The sequence below is a fragment of the Podarcis liolepis genome (genome assembly GCF_965112155.1).
Source record: "Podarcis liolepis genome assembly, chromosome: 1".
Taxonomy (NCBI): Eukaryota; Metazoa; Chordata; class Lepidosauria; order Squamata; family Lacertidae; genus Podarcis; species Podarcis liolepis.
Window position 1 is genome coordinate 70,679,305 of NC_139554.1, and position 22,107 is coordinate 70,701,411.

At 41.6% G+C, this 22,107-nt stretch overlaps 2 protein-coding genes across 3 annotated transcripts in view; one reads left to right on the top strand and one right to left on the bottom strand.

Annotated features, from left to right (window-relative positions):
• PSMA1 (proteasome 20S subunit alpha 1) overlaps positions 1-22,107 on the bottom strand; it is a 376,247-nt gene that overhangs the window by 191,833 nt on the left and 162,307 nt on the right. The gene's annotated exons all lie outside the window — the stretch shown is intronic.
• INSC (INSC spindle orientation adaptor protein) overlaps positions 1-22,107 on the top strand; it is a 133,742-nt gene that overhangs the window by 45,489 nt on the left and 66,146 nt on the right. For both annotated transcript variants that reach the window (XM_083477992.1, XM_083477991.1), the window contains one exon: positions 322-392. In XM_083477992.1, the coding sequence (XP_083334118.1) occupies positions 358-392 (35 nt within the window). In that variant the 5' untranslated portion in view covers positions 322-357. The remainder of the gene's footprint in view (positions 1-321; positions 393-22,107) is intronic.

Sequence of the window (22,107 nt, forward strand, 5' to 3'; positions counted from 1 at the left end):
TTGTTATAGTATAGATGTGGATTCCAGGTGTGATGATTTGTCTCTGGATTAGGTTTCCTATAGCATTGCAAATGAATAAATATTTGGGGAGTTGTTTCCTCTGCTGTTCCAGAAACTGTTCCTGAGAGTTTCTTCCAACATTATTTTAAAATTATTCTCAAATTCACATCTGTATCTTTGATTAATTTACTTTTAATTTTTTGGAAGGTGGCCTGGGAACTTGTTGAGAAATTCCTAAAATAAAACCCAGCAATTTTTTCCTAGAGAAATTTAGCCTATTTTCAAACTTCTTTGAAAAATATTTTTTCCCTTCCTTTTTAGATTTGGGACTGTGGAGAAGCATGCAGATGAGTTGAGATGAATATGGCTTTCCTAGCTTACCCAGTTCAGCGGTAAGTACTGTTAGGATTCTTTTCCCGTGTTGCAGTCATGGGATTGTTTTTATCACATGACGGTGTATGTTTTCATTCCACATTGTGGGAAGTGATGGAGACAGGATGTTTTTATTACTGTGTTTCCATCATGTAGGATTTTTGTCCTTTGCTCTCTCTCTTTGCTGTCTGATGCTGAAGAGGAAGGAGCTGAGTCAAGATGCTCTGAGTGTGTATATGTAAATAAATGTGGTATAGTCAAAAGCTGCGCTACTGAGTTTGTACGCTGACTGCCTATACTCTGCTGATCCTGAAGTGTGCTGATGCCTCTTGGTATCAGTCGCTGTGATGTTTGGGCTAGAGAAAGCTTCTGAATCTCCCAAACGACCCACCAGGAGGGAGAGAACATGCCAATTGGGCATGTGTTTCTGCCGGACTCCTGCTCGTGTGTAGGACCTCCTGACAAGTACTACATATTAAAAATATATTTTATACAAGTATCAAAACGTACAAAAGTTATCTTTCTGAAAGGTGGCTTCTCTATGGAGTGTATGTTCCAGAGTTTGTGGCGGCCTATTTTTCCTGTTTTTGTGTAACAAGCATGCGAACACCTACTATTATATTTGATATTAACTCCTCATGTTTTATTTCTGGGTCTAAGTGTGGGGAAGTGTAAGATGTTATTAATGATATTATCTTCACTACCTCTTCCCAAAACATTTTAGTTATTGGACAGGTCCACCAAATATGTTCCCTATTTGCCTTCAAATGTCCACATCTCCAACACTTTGCACCCCAGATGGTGTACATTTTATTCAGTCTGCGTAGAGTCATATAGCATTGATGGAAAAAATTGTAATGTTTTTCTTTAAAGCTAACACAAAGAGGTCATGCTGGTTCCTGATTAAAAAGAAAGCCCCGTTCTTATTCAGAGATTGGTCCACCTATTATTCAAATTAGTCAGAAAAGGCTGAATTAGCAAAACAGAGCATACATGCAATTTGGAGAGTCCTATGTCTTCTAAAAGGCTTATGCATGGCAGGAAGCCCCCTTTTTATGTACATACTTTGCAATTTCGCATGAAGATCCTCTTCACAAAGGAACAGAAGCTGAGTGAAACTTTAGATTTTGCATAGCTAGAGACTCGGAGGTCATCAGTCTCCCTCCTTCCCCATCGTTTGAACCTCATACAATCCGAGCCTGCTTGTTACTCCTGATTCAGGGTCTGAGTATAAAATAAGGCATTACTGTTATTGCACTTAGCATCTGTTCCCCTCAGCTCCACACATAATGATTGCCAACTTGCAAAAAAGCAATTCCAAGAATGTCCCTCTCACTCTAGAAAAAACCATATTTGGCCTTTGGTCTATTTTATTTCATTTGAAATAACTCTTTATACTGCAAACTGTAAGGTACAATAAAATAAAATAAAATAAAATGAAGTGTTGTGCTCACTGACTAGCAATGGTTCTCCAAGATTTCAAAGATCATTTCTGGAAATGTCAGGAGTAGAACTCAGGGCCCTTTGCTTGCAAACTGTGTGTTTTGTTACTGAGATGACCTTCCTCAATGGATGAAGGCCCTTTCTCCCAACACAGCTATGGTTTACATGCATAAGAATTACTAGCTGTTGTTTTTATCGTGTATCTTGTTTTCCCTTCCCCTCTACGCTGTTGTGCAGTCAGTCCCTTGGGCATTTCTGCCTAGTGCTGGCTTTGTACTGTACTGTCAGACCTATGAACTGTAATTGACATATGGCTGAAAGAAGAAGAAAAAAGCGAGCGAGCCAGGGGTGGGGTCAGGGGAAGAACGTATTGTGGCAAAACCTCACTTCGCATTTCTGACTTATAACAATGCAAGTGATACATATGCCTGGGCCAATAAGCATTTTGAAATGAAAGTGCACATGAACTCCCCCCTTCTTTATTTTTACTCTTGATTAATTTGCAATATGGCTTTTGTCCAGAATGGAAAATCTATGGAATTTCCAGAAAGGGGGGGGGGGAATCTGTGACGGGAGCTGCAGTTTGACAGCAGGGCAGGGGCGTTGGTGTTGATGTAAATCAGTATACAAGAGACACAGCACTCCTTTGTAACAACACAATCAAGAAATAAGTTTTTTTGTACCAGCGATAAATACGTGTGTGAACACAAGTTACATTGTACTACCGGAGGAACATAATAAATTATCAAAATTAGGATTCTCCCACCCCCGCTTTAAAATTAAAATTAGGAATTCCCGATAATGGATGGTCTGAATGACAGGATCCCTATTATGTATGCTGCTCACTTTGCTATACTTAAGCCCATGTAATTTCATTATATTTGTAGTGTCTTGCTATACAACCTGATTGTAAGGAACAATGAGATCGCAGAGCTCTCTTGTAAAATCTGATTTAATCTTGAAATACCTTTATGTGAACAAAGAAAAATGGATAGATGCCATTATCTCAGTACTGTAGTGGAATAACTTTAATATGCAGCTTTATCAAATTAGTGACTTTGGAAAAATATTTCCCTACCATGGGAAATAAGTAGAATGGGATGGTTGCATTCAAGTTGTGTTTCAATTGCCCGTGACTCCACATTTCTGGAAAATCTGGCTGCACAATAAGTAGAAGGCATAGCATATGGTCCTGCTTTCGGGTTGATATGGTTAGCACACATTGAACAACAAAGCTGAGACAAGAGGACTTCAGATCATCCTTAAGCAGGAATGATTTGGCAAAAGGAAAAGTTTCTATTGATTTCTCCATGGTGATGGAAAAATTCTGTTTGCTCTAGGAGAGTTTGACCACTGTAGTTCAGGCACTGTTGACTTCAAGACTGGCTTGCTTCGATTCACTCAGTGGGTCTTCCCTTGTGCTTGATCCAGAAACTGCAGTTAGTGGCAGAATACTGCAGCACGATGGCTGACAGGAGTGAGGGCCAAGTTCACGTAGATAAAGCCCTTAACCATTTGGGGCCCATTTACTTATGAGACCGCGTTACCCCGTGTATCTCCACTTGACCATTTGGATCTGAGAAGTGGCACTGTTACAGGTGCCACATAATACCCATGCCACATTTGTAAGAAATTGGTATTGTAGTACACTTTGGAAATCCCTGCCTGTTGACAGGAGCCTTCACTGTACTCCTTTTGGCAGTTGCTTAAAACATTTTCGTTGAGCCAAGCCTATCCAGACTGTAGGAGGAATTCAACGTCATACGCTTCTGATAATTCAATCAGGACACACATGTCTGCTCACCAGATGGAACAATCCTCCCTCCCCTCTACCTTGCCCTGTTTTTGGGTTCTCCTGACCCAACAGAGTAGGTTTGGGGGAGGCACGTGGGCAATGATGGAGGAGGAGGGGGGAGTTCCCTGTTGTGCCAGTAGGAGCCTTGCTTTTGGCTAGCGTGCCAGGTTCGATGAATCCAGACCTTTGCTTTTTAAATAGAAGACTTTTCAAGAAAAGGCAAACTCTTCAAAATCAGTTGTATTATTTCAGTGGTTGTGTCTGTCTAACCTTATTTATATATCTAACAGATTTGTGCCTACCCTTTTATAAAAAAATTAATGTTGGCAATAGCAGGCAAAAAGAAAGCATAAAATATGCACAATAGGCAACCACACACTTAAGAAGGAGCTAGACCACTGCAGCAGTAGCAGAAACAGAGATCCGGGTAAAGTTTCAATAAACACTAGAAAATAAGATTGGCAACATGAGTATATGAAGAGACTGGTTTTTAATTAAAAGCCTGGGAAAATAAAGAGTTTATTTACTCGGGGGCAGAGTGGCATTAAGTGTTGGTGCAAGGGACCCAGAACTAGGGAGGGTGTAACCGCATTAAACTGATGCCACCACAGAAATTTCAATTCTTCCCCACTTCCTGAATCTCAGCAAGCCAAAGAAGCTGGAGAAGGGCTTCATCAGAGAATGTTAATGAGCTACCCCTGCCAGTCAAGGGGTGGGGAATGTGGTGCTGGATTACAACTCCCATGAGCCTGCTGGCAGAGGCTGGTGGAAGTTGGAGTCCCTAAAATATTTGGAGGACAAAAGGTCTCCCAGCCCAGAATGAAGTCCTTCAAGTTCAAAATCAATGGCTATTTGTGAGCTGATAGAAACCAGAGAGCAAATCTATCTCAATTCCTGAAATAAATGCTCATTTCCTGATTCGGTGTGCCTTAAACACATTACAACCTTTCCTCCCTTTGTTCTACTGTTTTCCTTTACTTTGTTAGCTTCAACCAAACCCTTAAGTTATCAGAAGGAACAATCCACATAAGGTCACCTCATGCATATTTATAGCCTGGTACAGCTTTCCAGAATACTGCGTGGAAGGGTCTGATAATTTATCTATGTAAGGAAGCTGTTTAAACCCTTTGCCCTATAAATTAACATCTATTTGACCCCTGGTTCTAAGAAAACCATATTTAAGAAAGCTTTCGTTGCTCTGGGTTAATACTGAAAGCTTTATGTATTGTTTCACATTGTTTTTAGGAACGAGTACTTGATCCTGTTAATATTTCTTTTTAGTGCCCATCTGGGTTTTTATTGTTACCTCAGATTTATACTGTAAACATGAATGTGTTAATGTTCAATCTAAGTGCATAAATTACTGCTGGCAGGTGTTACAGCAGTTGTAGTATGGCTCTTGGAGTAAAGAGTAATGGGTCTTTTGAAGTACAACACTTTGGAAGTATTTTTATTTTCCTTACTGATGCTAAAAGCAAAGACATTTTGCTGCTTGAGGCAAAGGACAAGATGACACCATCCTCTCTTCCATGCCACATATAAGAACCAACTGAACTGGAAGCTGAATCTTTTCTAAATGAAATGGGACGGAGTTGTCCTCTACTACACCAGACAGCATCAGGCTAGTGGTGCAGACCAGGCTGCTTAGCACATATACAGTAGCTCATACCCTCCACGTGTCCCGATTTTCCAGGGAGAGTCCCAGAATTACAAAAGCCAACCCAGCTTCTGATTTGATTCCAGAATGTCCCTATTTCCCCTGCCACTGCTGCTGCTGCTGCTGCTGAGCTCAGGGAGGGGGGTGAGCTGGTGCTTGTCCCGAGCAGCAGTGGCAGTGAGGGAGCATTCCATGGCCTTTCCATGGCCTCTCCATGGCTGCTGTTACCTCCCTTGGGCAGCTCCTAGTAGCTTCTGGAGAACAGCCCATTCCTGTTGTAAGGGAACATTTTCTGACAGTAACTCTGTTCTTCCAGAGGGCAGGTTGCTATCTCTTGAGTAGAGCTGGCCCTCAAACTGGAACACTTAGCAAAATACACAAGAGCATAGTGCACGTAACTCTGGGTCAAAGTCTGAATAGCAGGATAGATATTGAGGGTGGCCAGATCAGAGCTTTTCCGGAAGTGTGAAGTTTTGTTTGATGAAGTATAACATAATGGTAGTTTAATAGTTAATGGTGAATGACGGCTGTCCCTGAGAAAGGACAAGTGTAGGGCAGGTTACAGGAACTTTAATATGTAACCAGAATGCTGACGTGCATTCCAAACTGAGATAGAAGTTTATGAAAGAAACATGCAGAAGTGTGTGTTGTGTTTTGTCTGCAACATAACATCTGAATAAAGGGGACAAAGCATGTAGGCCATCTGGTATCATGGTGTGTGTGTGTAGATGTGTCTTCATATCTGCATTCCATATGGAGGGAACTCCATGCAGCAAACTGCATAGTGTCAGACAACAAAGGAGTTCAATACCCTTCTGTCCCTTTCAGTCCAGAGATATTTGGCTGGTTTCTATAATAGCAGCCTTCATCGTTCCTTTATAGAAAATCTCAAAGCTTCTCCATAACTTGTTACAGATATTTACAAAATGTTACCCAATGGCCACAGAATAAGAGAGACTCAGGAAGGATGCGCCAAGTTAAGGTTCTTTACCCACCAGACAGAGGTGTGGAGCACTGATGTACAATAGACCTGCAACTAGCAGGGAACAGTCGATCTATAAAAAGAACAGGGGAGGTTGCCTTCTTGCAGTCAAAGCTCTTCAAAAGGAGCTCTTTCTCTTTCCCACGCCTTGGCTCTTCTTCCTTTCATTCTTCAGAGGTCCGAATATAATTGGACCTTTTGAGATAGGAAGGAACCAAGACGGTTGAATAGCTTGCCCCTTGTATCACTCCCTTCTGATGCAATGGATGGCAACACTTTCTGTAATGAAATAAAACTGCAAAGGAGGTCATCGTGGGCCAGAGCTGTAGTCAGTCTCATTAGTACAGGGAGAGAAATAGGTTTTTTTTATTAAAAAAACAAACCCCAGTATTTGTTGTAGGTAACAAAACTTCTCTTGTGATTCAATGTGTCTTCCATGTGTGCATGTTTGCGCATTTTTAGTGTTTGTGAGGAAGATGTATGGCCTTTTTCTGGCAGTTGTATGGCTTCATGAACTGATAAATGCACTTAATGCCCTTTCTTTCTAAAGGAATCTTTCTGCTTTGTAACTGGGGCTGCCTTTAGACTAATAGGTTCTGCACATATCAGGCATTGGAGAGAATCCAGAACCCTCTCAAGACTTAGAAAGTCTTGCTCCTTCACCCCATCTGTTTAAATGTGCAGAAAATCCTAATGTGAAAGTTGAGCTTAGTGAAATTTGGTGTCTCTTCATGGGCAAATGCAAAGGGGAGGCAGACAGACCCAGAGGAGAGACCTAGACCCAGCCAGTAGGTGGGCCAATGGATGCAGAGCAGGCACTGACACATTGGGCGGATCTACACTCAGGGTTTTTGACGTTAATGAATGGTTTTCATAACATATCATGCCCTACTTTTAACGTTAATAATGCATTATTAAAATGTGACACCAGAAGGCGTAACCAGCAGTAGGGAGACAGCATTCTGACAGAAAAAACAAAGGTAAGAAATGCTTTAATTTACAAGTATGCTGTTGTTAATATCATTCTAATAAAGTTTAACAGGTGAGTGTAGATCCATCCATGGTACGCAGGCACTGGCAGGAAAGCAGATATACAGTAAGTGGGAGAGCAGTCACAACCAGCAGAGGCAGAGTGGGCAGACCACAGGACAGAAAGATACAGGGCAGGCACAGGATGGACTCAGGACAACTTGGGCAGTAGGCAAAAACAGTGAGCAGTCCTGTAGGCAGATAGATACTCTCATAAGGCTGCACAGAGCAGATTGGAAAGATATGGTAAAGACAGGCAGGCATAAAGTGGAAAGGTGTGCAGGACAGACAATGGCCAGACAGACATGTTGAACAGTTAGCAGACTTACACAGAGGCAATGAGCAGACAGAAGGGAGACAGGCAGGCACAGCGAATAGGATGCCAGCACAGGCAGTTTTTCCAGGCCTCCAATCAAGACATATTTTCCACAATGTGCAAGCAGCCCACCACCCCAAACTGCAGCAAGAAGGAGACAATTTTCAGTAAGATATACTGGAAAGACAAATGCAGCATGCAGGTGGGATGCACAGGCAGGCAGGCAGGCAGGATCAGTGCCAGATTTAGGGCAGTGCAGTCAAGGGCTCTGAGCTGAGGGGCGCTTTGATAAGTGGATCTTGGGGCAGCAGATGGCAAGTCACGACTTGGAAAGAAGTATTTAGTAATCAGTACCAAGTGTTCCAAAAGACATTCCTGTGAAAATAAGAAAATTGTTGTTGTTTAGTCGTTTAGTCGTGTCCGACTCTTCATGACCCCATAGACCAGAGCACGCCAGGCACTCCTGTCTTCCACTGCCTCCCGCAGTTTGGTCAAACTCATGCTGGTAGCTTCAAGAACACTATCCAACCATCTCATCCTCTGTTGTCCCCTTCTCCTTGTGCCCTCCATCTTTCCCAACATCAGGGTCTTTTCCAGGGAGTCTTCTCTTCTCATGAGGTGGCCAAAGTATTGGAGCCTCAGCTTCAGGATCTGTCCTTCCAGTGACCACTCAGGGCTGATTTCCTTCAGAATGGATATGTTTGATCTTCTTGCAGTCCATGGGACTCTCAAGAGTCTCCTCCAGCACCATAATTCAAAAGCATCAATTCTTCGGCGATCAGCCTTCTTTATGGTCCAACTCTCACTCCCATACATCACTACTGGGAAAACCATAGCTTTAACTATACAGACCTTTGTCGGCAAGGAAGAAATGGGGTATGTACTCCAACTACTGACCTCACTCAGGGTGCCATTTTTCCAAAGTCTAACCCTAGCAGGAGACATCCAATGTGCAGGCAGACAGAGTGAGTGAGTGGGCAGGCGAGGGTAGTGCATGTGGAAAGGGGTTGGACAGGGAGACAGAGAATAGGACAGATTCAAGAAGACAGATACCCACATGCAGGGCAAGGGGACACAGGGCAGTCAAAAGTAGATAGGCAACATAGACGCTGGACTGGAACACAGACAGAATGAGTAGACATACTAAGCAGAATAGACACAGTGGGCTGGCAAGCAGATGCAGTGGGAAAACAGACACAGGACTGTTAGGAAGAGAGATGCAGACCAGATGTGCAGAGCAGACTTGATACCCAAACAATTATGGAACACTTAGTATGATTTACTGTGTTTTAGTACAACCTGTCCAAGTACCGGTATGTACATAATTCCACATTTCTTTTGATCAAGTTCTTCAAAGACATATTCCCCTCACCCTGCAAATGCACATCTTGGTTCCTAAAACTCACTGAAGCCAAGTTGAGAACTTGAATTAACCCTTCCTTTTCATTGCATTGCATTTCATCTGCCCAGGGAATTTTTATTGAAGAGCTTGGGGGATAAATCTCTCAAATAATTAATAGTTATGCCTTTTTCAATGGAACTGGCTCCTTAAATGGACACAAAGGGTCAGCAGTCATTGGGGAGTCCCAAAAAGGGAGCAGCAAAGGGGGCTAAATCATTTGTAAGCTTCTTTACACCATACTTTTAACTAGTTTTATTTACGTCATATGATTTAGCTAGTGTTATTTAAACTCCAATTAATATTGAACTATTTGTGTTTTAACTGGATTGATCTTCCGTACAAAAACAACCAAAAAGTATTGCCACAGGTAGTTTAAACACTTCTTTTGTTGTGTTTTATGAGATGTGACTAATGCAACAGTTTCTCAGCTTCACTAATTTATCTGTAATTTAGACAATCGTATTCTCTAAAAATATGAATAAGTAGATACATAGGTACTGCTGCGATGGGAAGGTAAATGGTGTTTCCGTGCGCTCTGGCACTCATCACGGTCCTCCGTGCGCCTGAAGAGGTTTAGTCATGCTGGCCACATGACCCGGAAAGCTGTCTGTGGACAAATGCTGGCTCCCTTGGCCTGAATGCAGAGATGAGTGCCACACCCAATAATGGAATTCGACTGGACTTTACCATCCAGGAGTCCTTTACCTTTTACCTGCCTGTAAGTTTTTGCACAACATCATTAGCATCAAAATGCCAACTTGTTTCCCCCCTCTTCAAATTTAATTTGGATTTCCTTTTTTGGGGTGTGTGTGTGTGTGTGTGTTGAATCCAGCAGTATACAAAGACAACTGAACCCAACACCGTTGTCAACAACTCACTTGCAATATCTCAATGACCCACTGACAAATTAAGCCCTTGTCTGGAAGCACCCCATCAGTTTCAAACTGACCCTGGTAACTATTTTTATGTTGCGTATAATTTCTCCTTGCTTCAAATTTCTTTCAGGTCTGCTTCAGGTTGTTGACATCTTTCCGGAAGTCTCCGGAAGTTGAACAGGTGTTTAAATGTGAACACCCTTATTTGTTTTCTTCCTCTGAGTGCTATTTTAAGAGCAGTGTTTTGCCACTGAGTTATTATCCCATTTGCATGGGGTTGTGCTTTGCGTGGGATTTTTCATTATTGGTTTGTGTTGAATATTGATGGTGACGCACTTACCTGACACAGATGCTTCTGGCTTTGTTGTCTATTAAATGCTTTGTTTGGGACTGTTTGGTCATGAATACAAATTCTAGCAAAGACTTCTGTTGTGCTTCATCTTCTTATTTGCTGTTAAAACCCTGAAGCATTTTTATATGCCTATGTACCTTATTGACTTACTGAAGAGATCTGTATCTGGTTTTCAGTACAGATTCTTGAAGAGCTTTATGATGGAAGCTTAAAATGATGCACATTAAAACCACCACCCTCATTAAAACAGCGGTGCAAATTGAAGTCCTTAAGTGTCCTGGTAGCCAGAAATGTTTTAAGCTGATATCTAAATGTCATGAGATGAGAATTTTTCCATTTGTGGATGGGAAGCTTACCTCTGAAGAGCAACTCCTTGGCTACATATTCCTGGTAGCCTCGTGGGTTGATGAAATTGTTTTTTAATGGGAATCTAATTGTACATTTGCTTATGTCACTGGATGGTTTTAGATGAGCTACTGTGCCTCCCTGCAGCATTGACCATTTGTCACATTGAAGAAGTTCCCAGATGTGGAATATTGTTATTTGTGTGCAATAATAAACAATTTTGTTTAGACATGCACACCCAGATACTTAGAACGCTGAGGCAAGTTTTAATCTGTTTTTAGTTTTTAGTTTATTGTTGATTTTAATTTTTGGAAAGTTTTGAGTTATTGTTTTTAATTATTATTATTTATAATTTTATTTTTTCATTTTGTGTAAACCACTTTGAAGTAGTAGTTGTTGTTTTTACAATCAAGCGGTGTATAGATTTTATGAAATAAATAAATAATATATTGAAATGTTTGTAATATTCTTGATATATATTTTTTACAAAGTTAGTTAGAGAGGGTGAATCTGACCAGAATCTGAGCTGTGTGTGAAAAATATAATGTGTGGACCTTTTTAATCCATGATCCATGCCTTGTTATTGACTACATCCTTCTCCCCATCGACTAGCTAGCTCACGGAGCTTCTTTTCACCAGTTAATCTGTCAAATCAGTGGACAATTGTTCATATTATATATATTTTCAATGTGTGCACTCTCTCTTTGCAAATAACTTCTTCCTAGAAAATTACTTATTCTGAAGCTGCTTGTCACCACAGACTCAGATTTCTGTCTTATTTGTTGTCCTTCATTCCAATTTACCTCCTCATTTAATTGCCTTAATTTGCTTCTCTGCTGTCTAGAGATGGAGGAGCAGGTCTTAAAAACCAATTGTTCAGTCACATCTAACAAGCAAGATAAAAAGAGAACTGGCAGAACGACTTCACAGCTCTCTCAGTGAATTTGCTCTTAGCTTCTGACAAACAGGCTAGTGGCCTAGTATGTTACTGACCCAATTTTTTTTTGCCTCAGCAAATTATTTGGTATCTGTTAGGTCTGTGAAGTATTTGGTGTCTGTTAGGTCTTTCAGACTGCGATCCTCTGCATGTTTTCTCCTATTAACTTAATGAGGCACAAGATTACATTGTCGTTTCTGTTGTGTATATTAGCCTATATGAAGAGGAGTGGTGTAGCAAGAAATGCATAGGATTTTGTAATGACAAAGAAATGCTTCTTGTCTTCTGTTTTTGCATAGATGTAGATCTTTAAGCTGAGAAACCTGTACTGATATATTTATACTTACAAATATAACCACTGAATATCCTGTTCTCTTGAGATGGAACAGGATGTCTCAAATCACTCTGCCGCATGGCCATATTCATTTCTGTTCTAGGAACGGGTGGTACCATGGTCTAAACCACTGAGCCTCTTGGGCTTGCCGATCAGAAGGTCAGCAATTTGAATCCATGTGACGGGGTGAGCTCCCATTGCTCTGTCCCAGCTTCTGCCAATCTAGCAGCTGGAAAGCTAGGTAAAGGGCATTTCCGTGCACTCTGGCACTCGTCACAGTGTCAAGAAGTTGTGCAAGAAGTGGTTTAGTCATGCTGGCAGCATGACCTGGAAAATTGTCTGTGGACAAACAGCGACTCCCTCGGCCTGAAGCAAGATGAGCGCTGCAGCCTGTGGTCGCCTTTGACTGGACTTAACCATCCAGGGGTCCTTTACCTTTACCTTTACCTATTTCCGTTCTAATCAGCTTTGCACATTCTGTGAATTTAGTGCCCATTTTGAGCAGAAGATAAACAAAGGGAGTCTCAAATACTATTTTTTCCATTCTATTAACTCCTAACCACTGCAATTATCTTGCTGAAATTTTGCATGTAACTTTCCTCTATCCTGTATGCAATGTTCATGCGAATTTCCAAAATGAAACAAAACACCTGCTTCGCCCCCCCCCCTTTAAATGCTGGCTTTAAAGGCACCTAGCACAGAAACCTGTTCACACTGTTCTCTGGACTTTGGCAAGATTCTTCCCACCTGAAGGTGCTGCTATGTCCATTCACCTTTTTCAGTGGGCAATCTTGTGGCCGTCCCGGCTGCACCACCAGCAGTGGGTGGGGCTATGCCCAGTGTGGCCCCAATGGCCGATCAGCACCGGTAGGGGGTATGGCTCAGTGGCGTAGCGTGGGTTGTCAGCACCCGGGGCAAGGCAAGTAATTTGCGCCCCCTAACCCGTGGATTTGCGCCCCCTAACCCTAACCCCCAGATGTTGCGCCCGGTGCGGCCGGCCCCCCCCTGCACCCCCCACGCTACGCCACTGGTATGGCTACAGGAAATTAAACTGTGGTGTGGCTGGAGGGCCCTCCTCCTTTTTAATTTTTTATTAATGCTTTATTGAAATTAAAGGAAACAACAAACAAAAGGTTTATCCAGAAAAAAGAAAAGAAAATGGTAATATTTGTTACATCATAGCACAATAAGTTCTTCTTGCATTTCTAATGACTTCCCGTCACCCAATCATGCACCCACCACTTAATCTATCTAGCTCACTGTTTGTTTTCTTTTTGTTAACTTTCATCAGTAATATATTCTCTTATAATTATCCATCATGCCACAGAAGTCATACGAGGCCTGCCACTGATGTCATATTATTACAATAGTCCTTAAGGTATTTTTTGTACATTTCCCATTTTCTAATAAATGCTTGATCAGTATGACCTCTCAGTTTCTCTAACATTTTTGCCAACTCGGTATATTCTAGCAGTTTACTTTGGCACTCCAGTTTAGTCAGAATTTTCTCTCCTTTCCAATTCATAGTGATTAATATTCTTGCAGCTACCGTGGCATACAAGAATATTTCCGGAGGGCCCCCTTCTTTCGCCCTTTTGCCAGATCTCCCAACCCACCCGCCCTGTTTTTCATGCTTTGCTCTGACATGACCTTGCTATGGACAAATGTTTGCTGCCATATTGTTGGGGCCAGGTAGGATTTTTTTCCACTTGGCAAACTGGTACCAGCCATTTGGTTTTCGCCTACCTTGTAGCAATCGGCACAACTTTGCAAGGTTAGGCATTGGGTAAGCCTTTGTTTGGATGGAGGGGAGGCTGTAACTTCCGCCTGCCCTTCCTCATTAAGGATATTCTGTTAAAGGGATCCATGGGTGTGGATCCTGTCCTATGCCTGGATGTGGGCTAGGGCCATGCCAAGATCCCAACGGGGTCCTCTTGGGTTGCCCCTATTTGATGTAAATCATAGGGCTCCCCCTATTGGTGGTTTACCCTTAGGTAGACTCCCTGCAGATGGGCGGGAGTCGAGATATAGCTTGGCTTCACCCAATGCCTAAGCCAAACCGCTCACACATCTAACCAATAAAGTTGTGGCCTATTTGAACCCATAAACCTAAATGCTCGTGTCCGTGTGTTTGTTAGCCACTAGGGAACTGCGGGTCACGGGCTCTTGGCATGCAAATCAGCAAATTTCCTTCAACAATGTAAAAACGTATACTCATTTGTGGATTTACCCATTATGATCAAGGTTGAAATGTCAGAAGCTCAACCTTTCCATTTCTGATCACGAAGACATAATGGAGTCTAGCCTAACCACCCCACCTTGCTGCCCTGCCCCTGCTATAACCACACAGAATCTGAATTTGTGTGGCACTCTGATGCTGTTTTTCTCAATGTCAGGCTAGGGGCTTGCGTTACATCAGGGAACTGACATGAGAGGACAGGTATCCCAAACCAACACCTCCATCATCTTTAGAGCAGTTCACTGGAGCTTATTATTAGCAAAACAAAACTCATGGAAGACCCTAGACTACAGATCTCCTCTCCTGCTCTTTTTCTGCTGCTGAAGAGAATCCCTGTTATAATAGTCAAGCCCCAAAGTTTTTCTACATACCAGCCTTCTCCCTGCTTCCACAGACTTTAAGTAAAACTGCTTGTAAACTGAGGGTGCCAAAAATTGGCAGGTGTCTGGAGTCCTGGGTTCTTTTGGATTCTTGTTATTGCTTTTCTCCAGAAGGTGCTCACCTTTCAAAAGTAGCTTCCTACTCTCATTAAAAATACATCCTCGCAAGACAAAAGTCTGTCAGGAAACACTGATGTCCAAGCAAAACAATCAGTTCTGCGTATCCTGACAGCCTATGTATTATATTCTGATAGCAGGATGTTGTGACTGAATGAAAATATGTACTTCTGTGGTTTTGAGTCTAAACATTTGGACCCACCATCATTTTAAGCTAAGGTGTTAAGACAAATTGGAAGCAAATCTTGCACAATGTGTCACTTGGTCAGGGGAAGCTGGTTCATTTAAGGGGCTAGAGAGCAGAAAGGACAACAGTACAGACATTTTCTTTTCTGGAAGCTAGCTGGGCTAGTTCACTTTTCAGATTGTTAGATGTGAAAACCAGCTCTTCCAAGCTCTTTAAATGGTTAGATCTTTTTACTCATTAATACAGCTGTGTGCGCGCATTCTACCCACAGGGTTCAGGACAGGAAGCAATATTAGAAAACATTAGCCAACTATAATATCTCACAGGAAGAAACAGAGCATGAAGAGATGATTGTTGGTTTTGCTGCTCTTTTTAGTTTGATAATTTGAGTTTTAAGGGCTGGATTTTTGCTGCTATTATGTTCACATCTGAGGTATAAAGCTCCTGAGTTTCACACATTAATTGTAACCCCAGCCAGTTTATTTGCTTATTTATTTGTCTGCAGGCCTATAAACTTCTAATTTACAATTTAATGGGCCTGGAGGTCTCTCTCTTTGTTTCTACAAAAAGGGGCAAGATAATGCAGAAATTTTTATACTCTAGGGAAAAAAATCTAGATATATTTTAAATGTGCATATTTACTTAAGAGTAAAACAGGGAGACATATATATTTGGAACAATATTTTTATTCTAATATTTATTTTCTATTGCAAATTGGCTCCTGAAGAAAAGCTTGTTAATGTTTAGTGTCAGGGGTTACATCCTCAAGCCTGAAAAGATGGTATTCCTATTGTGGCAAAGACAATAGCATCCACTGCTGTTTCAGTTTTCTAATTCCAAAGGTTGTTTTCATGTATAATAATATGGAATTTTATTTGAGCCCAAAGCAACAATCATCACAGGACAAATGGCTTATTTTTGTTCGGTATGTTCTCTTTCTGGAAAACATTCTTCTTCTTTTTTTTTAATGCCTTGGAATACTGAGTGCCTAATTTTTATTTAGAAGTTCACTGGGAAGTGAATGAGCTCCATTCTCATTCAGTGTCAAGAAAGGAGTAGGGTGACTTCATATTCTTGAATCAGTTAATTATCTGTCTGGTGCTACCTGTTTAGACACCTCCTCTCATTCTCTGAGTTTCCATAATTTCGATTCCTTTTGAGAGTTAGGCTTTCAAAACATGATGTCACCACAGACTGGATAAAATTGCAAGTGTTGGTAAGATCAGGGTTAGCAAAGTATTGGTGTTTTGGGTGGGGTTGGGGTGGTTTGTTGTTGTTTTTTTGGCTGATTCATGCATTTCAAAACTTATTTGATTAGCTTATTCATACCGCTATGGAGCCAGGTGACTTGCAAAATGAAGCCTGCTAGCAGAAGTTAAGCTGCAGGATTTCGTGAGACTAGTTCTCTGGTGTTATATGGCTTACATTGCATAAGTAGTTAGGTGGATATATCAGTCAGTGAAGGCACCTGGTTAGTGAATGTTGGAGAGGAATAATTGGTCTTGTAGGTAGAATGTAGTAGTCTTCGTTCCATTGACAAAAAGGCATCCATTAGCAAAAAGAGCAGGACCAGCCCACCTATGAGGCTAGATGAGGTGACCACCTTAGGTGGCAGGATCCACAGAGGCAGCAAATCCCAATGTAGATCTTTATTCCTCTCTTGTTTCTGAGGTAGATATTCACTTATCCCTTCTTCCCCGGCAGGGTGAGATTGGGGTGAGCACCAATTGGTGGCTTGTCTCAGGTGCCAAAATGTCTTGGGCTTCTCATGATTCCTTATTCCCATAGTCCCCTGTTCCCCCCAATTCTGGTCTTCTGTTGGATTCTACCTTGTATTTCTGGGAATGATGACATCAAGAAACAAAGGAAGGACATCGTAAAGGGAAAATATACCCTCGCAAAGGAAGAAGAAGAAGAAGAAGAAGAAGAAGAAGAAGAAGAAGAAGAAGAGGAGGAGGAGTTTGGATTTGATATCCCGCCTTTCACTCCCTTTAAGGAGTCTCCAAGCAGCTAATATTCTCCTTTCCCTTCCTCCCCCACAACAAACACTCTGTGAGGTTAGTGGGGCTGAGAGACTTCAGAGAAGTGTGACTGGCCCAAGGTCACCCAGCAGCTGCATGTGGAGGAGCGGAGACGCAAACCCGGTTCCCCAGATTACGAGACTACCGCTCTAAACCACTACATCACACTGGCTCTCCATCACACTGGAGGGGTCCAGAGTTTTGTTTGCAGAACCGTTTAGACAAGTTGTGCTACTACAAGATCAGTATTTCTGGTATAAGAACAGTGTAGCTTCTCAGGTATTTTGAAGGATAACTGGGCCACTATAAGTGGCAAGCTCTTGGATCATGAAAACTGCTGTGTAAAAGGTTAATTAATTTTCCACATCTGTCTATCCTCCTTGGACAGAGGATACTGGAGAAATACCCACCCCTGGATTATTTATTGTTTTGTGGTAGCATATCCGAAAAGCTGTCACACATTAACATTTCGGTGGAAGAAATGTTTCAGTGTAGCTAATAGATTAAACAGCAATAAGTCACCAGGACTGCTTGGCGTTCACCCAAGAGTGCTGAAAGAATTCAAAGATGAACCTGCTGAACTGCTGACTCTGACTTGTAGCTCCTCTCTGACGTAAGCCTCTCCACAGCAGATTTGGAAAATCACAATTTTAAAAATAAATAAATAAAAGACTTCCGGACTATCCCTGTAAACTATGCTCCGGGGTTAGAAAAACTGGTTTGCAACAAGCGTATCACGGCAAGACTATTTGTATTCTTTTCCTTTGAAAAGAAATCCCAATAAAACAGCTGTACCAACATTTACACAAGTATTCATGATGGAAGTATGTGAAAGTATTGCTCCTATAAATGAAATGGTTCTGTATGATTGCAGAGGTACTGGAAGCAGGTAGAAGATACTCAACAGGATCAAGCTATTGGGTGAAAACATTGCTTTAATCACAATGAAGTCTAAACCTTATTCTCTTTTGGATGCTTCCAGATGGGTTTCATTGTGGAATTGGTGCCCCTCATGCATGCCTTTTAATTGCTTCTTTTTTTTTGTTTTGACCATGTTTTTAGATGATATAGACCAATCAACTGAATAAATATTCTGTCAACAAGAATATTGGACATCTTAATCATCAGATACTCCGAAGTGTTGGTGCGACACTTCATTAACCCTATAGATATCCAGGCTTTGTAATAATAAGTGCATATTCATAACTCATAAATTTGTCACCACTAGTGACAATGAAAATGATTTATTCAAGAAAAATTAACTCTGTACTGCTGCATCTAACCTACATCTGTACAATTGTAATGATCAATACAATCGATGCCGGTGGAGTGAAATCAACAATAATTTCCTGAAAAACTTAATTTTTATAGCCACCTATGTCAGTTATAAGGAATTACATGGAGAGACAGTCTTTCTTCTAACATCTGCAGGTTTAACAATGATGTGCTTCAGACACCAATAAAACTCTGAAATTTTTGATATAGTTCTCCAAAAAGTGTGGATAAAAATGGATGTAAATGTGAAATATATATGTGCACTACATTTGGTATATTTGATTAAAATGTTTATATCAGGTGAAATATTAGGAAAATTTGCACTAAAATTCTGTTGAATTTTAATTTTCAGGTTTTTTTTAATTGATACAATTGAACTAGAGACTGGAAAAACGAGACACTGAGAGAAATGACCCAATGCCATCAGTTAACCTTTTGCATAAATTTACAGACACACTAGTAACAATTTTGGAAATATAGGTGAGTTTCTGGAGTCAAATGCCATTTTTACCACCACAGAGCCATTGGGCACCTCACACCCCAGAAAGAAGAAAAGAGGCAATTAGGCCATCAGGGCCAAAGAGGAGATCCCTAGTCCACCAACCTGAGTAGGTTGGCTTGAGTAACAATCCCCTCACAACTGCAGTCCCTCAAAATGTTCACCACTGTCCTCCATGTCTTTCCTTTCTGGCACCGCCACACCCCTACCTGCACCACACCTGTAGTGTGTGTGGCAGGTGGGTGAGGCTTGGTCAGAAAAGATGGTTAAGTCCAGTCAAAGGGGACTATGGGCTTGCAGCTCTCATCTCACTTTCAGGCTGAGGGAGCTAGTGTTTGTCCACAGACAGCTTTCCAGGTCATGTGGCTAGAATGACTAAATCCCTTCTGGCACAATGGGACACCGGGATGAGTGCTGGAGTGCACAGAAATGCTGTTTACCTTCCTGCTGCAGCGGTACCTATTAATCTACTTGCACTCACGTGCTTTTGAACTGCTAGGTTGGCAGGAACTGGGACAGAGCAATGGGAGCTCACTCTGTCACGTGTATTAAAACTGCTGGCCTTCCGATCGGCAAGCCCAAGAGGCTCAGTGGTTTAGACCGGAGTGCCATCCATGTCCCATTATGTGTGGCAGGTGGGTGACACTTGGTCAGAACAGCCTCACAGGCCAGATGGGTAGGTCTGGCAAAGCCTAATTAGGCCTACAGGTCTGAGGCTCCCTACCACTGCTTTTTCATAATTTACACAGAATCTGTCTCTTGTGACCTAACTCATACAGAGTGAAAAAAAGTCAAGCTATATGAAGCCCACCTTGAAGCCAGTTAATGTAATCATGTAGAAGAGGTGTGTTCCTCTCTGTGTGTGGAACCTTTCATCCTTTGACCAATTTAGGAATGAGAACCAACATTTGCTCCACAGGCAACTACGTAATCCTGCGCTGCTCCAGACCGGCTAGGTGGATAGGATGCTGCTGTGACTGCAAACCGTAGGTTGTGGTAGGCTTCCACAGGAATCATCGTTGTGTCCAAATGGCTGAGCACAAAGTGGTTTAGTGAAAAACACTCTTTTGATGCAACTTAGCACAACTAATTTAGCATTTGTTGCTGCTGGTGACATTAATTCATGGGCATTATTCCATCCATGCACTTAATATTTAGTTGATTTTTAAAATCAGGATTGCAGAAAACACACATTGCAAAGCTGGCTTGGCAAAGGGTGCAGCCACAAGCTACTGTGTGGCCAGTCACAGTTATTCATAGGTAGGGCAGATATATATTTTTTCAATTACCTAAGCTAGAATACCTTTGGCCGGCAGAAGGATATGTGCTTTTCTCCTGAATTATTTTAACTGCTGCTTTTATATGTAGCTATTTCCCCCCATTGTTACGTCGGGATAAATGGCCTTTTTGTCAATATGCCATACCGTTGTATATATTCTGAGATTCTAACAGTGGTAACTTTAATGTGTTATGCTTTTAATAGAATTAGCACAAACTGACAAAGCTCCAAGGTTAATGCCTTACCATTCTCATCACGCAGACGACGGCACCCTTCCTGAAATCCCCACATTAGTTTTCTGTCTGATCCTGAATGGGGCACAGACTCCTCGTATTTACCTTCAAAGCCTTCCATGGCTTTGCCCTCCCTTCCCCGCTTTTTGTCCCCATATCTCCAGAAGTGGAGTGGAGCCCTAACACTGGCTTTGTGGCAGGTGTGTTGCTGCTGCTGCTTATGGGACAAGAGGGGCAAGTTGGTGTCGAGATGCACTGACTGGACTGCTGGATTGGTTTTGCCAGTGCATCTACACCAGTGCTATTTTTCTAGAAAAAGAGGTGCTGGAGTTCACAATGAACGTCTCCCATATTCTTTTGGAATGGCAATCGCGCCTACCTGAGAGGTGCTGGAGTTGAGCTCCGGTGAGCATCAGCTGGAAAAAAAGCTCTGATCTACACTGCACCAGTCTGTACTGAAAAGTGTGGGATGAAGAAATTATTTTGGCAGGAAAATGTATAAACATTGCAGATTGGGATGAATGCTGTTTGTCACATGACCTCCCCAAACACCAATCGGGGTGCATGCTCATGAAAAACTAAGCACATTTATCAGAACGACTACATGTTCTCTGGCGAGTGCTTACTCCTTCATATTCCTTCTAAAAATATTGCTTTTCTGTGTCATGCTAGCAACAATCCATTAGCCCTCATTTTCATTTATTTGTTATGCATTCTTTTATATGGCTTTTTGAGGGTAAAAAATGACCCCAGCTGAAATGACATATAACATGTCACTGAAATGAATCCATATTCTCTTCTAGTTTGTAATGATGAGCTGAAATGTCTTAGAATACATGTTTCAGATATAACGTCTACCCATCTTGCACCTAATTCTTTCAAAGCTAGCACACACTTTTTCTAATAGCATTAAATATCACCTGTGGCTCACCGATCTACCTTATCTACCATTGTTGATAGGCGTTGTGGACTATGGCATTTATACTGCTCTTAACTGCAGTAGGAAAGTGGATCCAGTGCTTTATGGTGGAAATTTGATTTCCCCACAAGTAATTGCTGTGTGCCCCATCTCCATGGACCTCCACCCATCTAGAAATGGCTGCTTTCTCCCTTTTATCTGAATCCTTTGCTGCATCGTAGGATACCGCACCAAGGAGACAGCACAACTATGCTCTTATACAAACATTTTCGGAGCACAGTTCGGATGCAGGTGGTGAGCACCTGCTAAATTCTGATCACTAGCATAAATTCTACTCACAAAATACTCTAGTATAGGATGCTTATGGGTTATAAAAGGCAAATGAAGCAGAGCATGTGTAGCATAAAGTGGTCCTCAACTGAAATGGGTTTATGGTAGCATATATAAAAAAATGGATTGAATAATCAGAAGGGATTTGTTTTGTTTTGTTTAAATGACCTGTCTCAAGGCAATTCATTTTCTATAATTTCTGCTGGACAGGATGACTACAATTTCTTTAATCAGTTGCCTGCTATGCAAATAATTATTGATGTGTGTGTATAGTTAAAATGGAAAGGTAAATGTGAAGACACATTTAAGAGGGTCCATACTGTGAATTAATGTAGGTTTGGGCTGTCTATTACTCACCCCAGATTTGGAAGACTTTCCCACTGACTCCTGTAGTGCTCTGTAAGCATTATTTTAGACTGTTGGGAAAGCATGTAATTTTGGTTAGGGCATATGGTCAAATGCGATTAAACCATGTTTGTCACAGATATTTGTGGCTTTTTTAAAAAAGTCAAGAATATAAAGGCCCGAATGAAGGAAGTAGAGAGAGTGTTTTTCAATTTGAACCATGTGTGTTTCTCAGGTTCTCCATAGTTAATTTAGGTCAGAGAGAGAGAGAGAGAGAGAGAGAGAGAGAGAGAGAGAGAGAGTATGCAGAGCTATCTTTACATAAGTTTTCATACTTTTTTCTACGCGCTGGATACGAGCCCTGTGATTCCCCAACATTATGGTTTGAAAAGAATGAACACACCTGAGAAAGGACCCTAGATTCACCTTTAGCTGTACAGAATG